This window comes from Conger conger, chromosome 18 (genome assembly GCF_963514075.1).
Source record: "Conger conger chromosome 18, fConCon1.1, whole genome shotgun sequence".
NCBI lineage: Eukaryota > Metazoa > Chordata > Actinopteri > Anguilliformes > Congridae > Conger > Conger conger.
In genome coordinates, this window is record NC_083777.1 from 25,718,150 (window position 1) to 25,720,649 (window position 2,500).

The 2,500-nt window shown below is 48.4% G+C and overlaps 1 protein-coding gene across 1 annotated transcript in view; it reads right to left on the reverse strand.

Annotated features, from left to right (window-relative positions):
* lrpprc (leucine-rich pentatricopeptide repeat containing) overlaps positions 1–2,500 on the reverse strand; it is a 57,443-nt gene that overhangs the window by 38,534 nt on the left and 16,409 nt on the right. Inside the window, 1 exon segment of the mRNA XM_061227585.1 lies at positions 1,066–1,075. Coding sequence (XP_061083569.1) covers positions 1,066–1,075 — 10 coding nt within the window.

Here is a 2,500-nt window from a genome sequence, read left to right on the forward strand (position 1 = left end):
GCACGCAAACACACGCACGCAACACACGCACGCACGCAAACACACGCACGCAAACACACGCACGCAAACACACACACGCCAACACACACACGCCAACACACACACGCCAACACACACGACGCCAACACACACTCGCCAACACACACTCGCCAACGCACGACACGCCAACACACGCATGCAAACCGACACGCTGCTGAATTTTCCCAAAACCATGTTTATTTTTTGCCCTTGTCGGTTTGAGAGAGTGTGAGGGCGGGGGGGGGGGGGGCTGGAATGTAACGATGGAATGATCCTCTGACCTTGCGCCCGGCGCGGGGGGGGCATGGAGAGCAGTGACACCACAGCCGCCAAAGTGACAACCCCAATTACCGCCCTGACAGCCGGAGCCTGAGTCAACAGCTCTCCGCGCATGTTTAAGGCAAGCCCCTCGCTCCGATTACACCAGGGGTGGAGAGACACTTCAGTAGAGCTCCCAGCTCTGCCGCTTAAATGAGACTACGTACACACGGCATCGGTTGTTTAAATGACACTACATACACACAGCATCGGTGTTTTAAATGACTACATACACACAGCATCGGTGTTTAAATGAGACTACATACACACGGCATCGGTGTTTAAATGAGACTACATACACACGGCATCGGTGTTTAAATGACTACATACGCACAGCATCGGTGTTTAAATGACTACATACGCACAGCATCGGTGTTTAAATGAGACTACATACGCACAGCATCGGTGTTTAAATGACTACATACACACAGCATCGGTGTTTAAATGAGACTACATACACACGGCATCGGTGTTTAAATGAGACTACATACACACGGCATCGGTGTTTAAATGAGACTACATACACACGGCATCGGTGTTTAAATGAGACTACATACGCACAGCATCGGTGTTTAAATGAGACTACATACGCACAGCATCAGTGTTTAAATGAGACTACATACGCACAGCATCGGTGTTTAAATGAGACTACATACGCACGACATCGGTGTTTAAATGAGACTACATACACACAGCATCACCGCTTATCAACACCACCCTCATCGTCACCCTCCTCTTCCTTTTCCACAGAGATCAGGTTACATCACACGGGGGGGGGACGCTAAACAAGGGGCGATGGAATACTTGTGGTGCAAACCATGCAAAAAAGAACTACAGCTTTGGCACAAATATTAACAGGATGCTGCGTAATTCCATAGTGAAAAGCGGCCCAAATATTTCAGTGAAACATTATCACTAATAATAATAACATCCATATGAAGTTAACTTCATGCAACTTCCCGCTGTGCCTTGGTGGGGCATAGATGGTCTTGGCAGAGTGGGGGGGGATTTGACAGAAATACCAACAATGTAAAGTGCCTGGGTCCAAGCATCGTGCTTCTTCATGTGGGGGGAGGGGGGGGGGGGTAATATTTGCATCCACCACCAGGGGCAGACTGGAGCACAGGGGCAGACTGCAGGCAGGTCACCAGGGGAGAGGCCATATTAGCATCTCTAGTCCCCTGCTTTAGGCAGAGCTCCTGGACCACAGTGTGCATATGCATGAGGTGCACACACACACACACACACACACACACACACACACACACACACACACACACACACACACACAACATCTCTCACACACAGACACACTGACCCACTCACACAGGAACACACACACACTCCAGACCTCAGCTGCTAGTAACCAGGAGAAAACATTCCCTTTGAATATTCCACCCCAAGATCACTAATCGACTGCCTACAACCAGGATTTATATGCTTGAATAGGATAAAAAGGGAAAAAATGATAAATTCATAAATATCACTCATAAATATTCACAGCGGATAGCCTAAACAACCTAGCATAAATTAACAAATAATTAAATCACATGATATTATTATCATCCCTGCCTAAAAGTGGGAACATATGCTGGGAAATGCAGGGATCAGCTATTTGAATATTCAATCTGGGGCCATCATTTGAATATCAAATCAATCGAGATGCACAGCAAGTGCCCAAGAGCCTTCAGAGCACCGCACACACTCACACACCTCACACTCTCACACTCTCACACTCTCACACTCTCACTCATCTCACCTCACACACACACCTCACACACACACACACACACACACACACACCACAGCACACACTCCCACAACACACACTCTCACACACTCACACACTCACACACTCACCACTCACCACACACACACACCCACACACACCACCACACACACACTCCACACACACACTCACACACACCACTCACACACACACTCACACACACACTCACGACACACACTCACACACTCACTCACACACTCACTCACACACTCACTCACACACTCACTCACACACTCACTCATCACACTCACACACTCACTCACACACTCACTCACACACTCACTCACACACTCACTCACACACACACACACTCACACACACACTCACACACACACATCACACACACACATCACATCACACACATCACACACACAC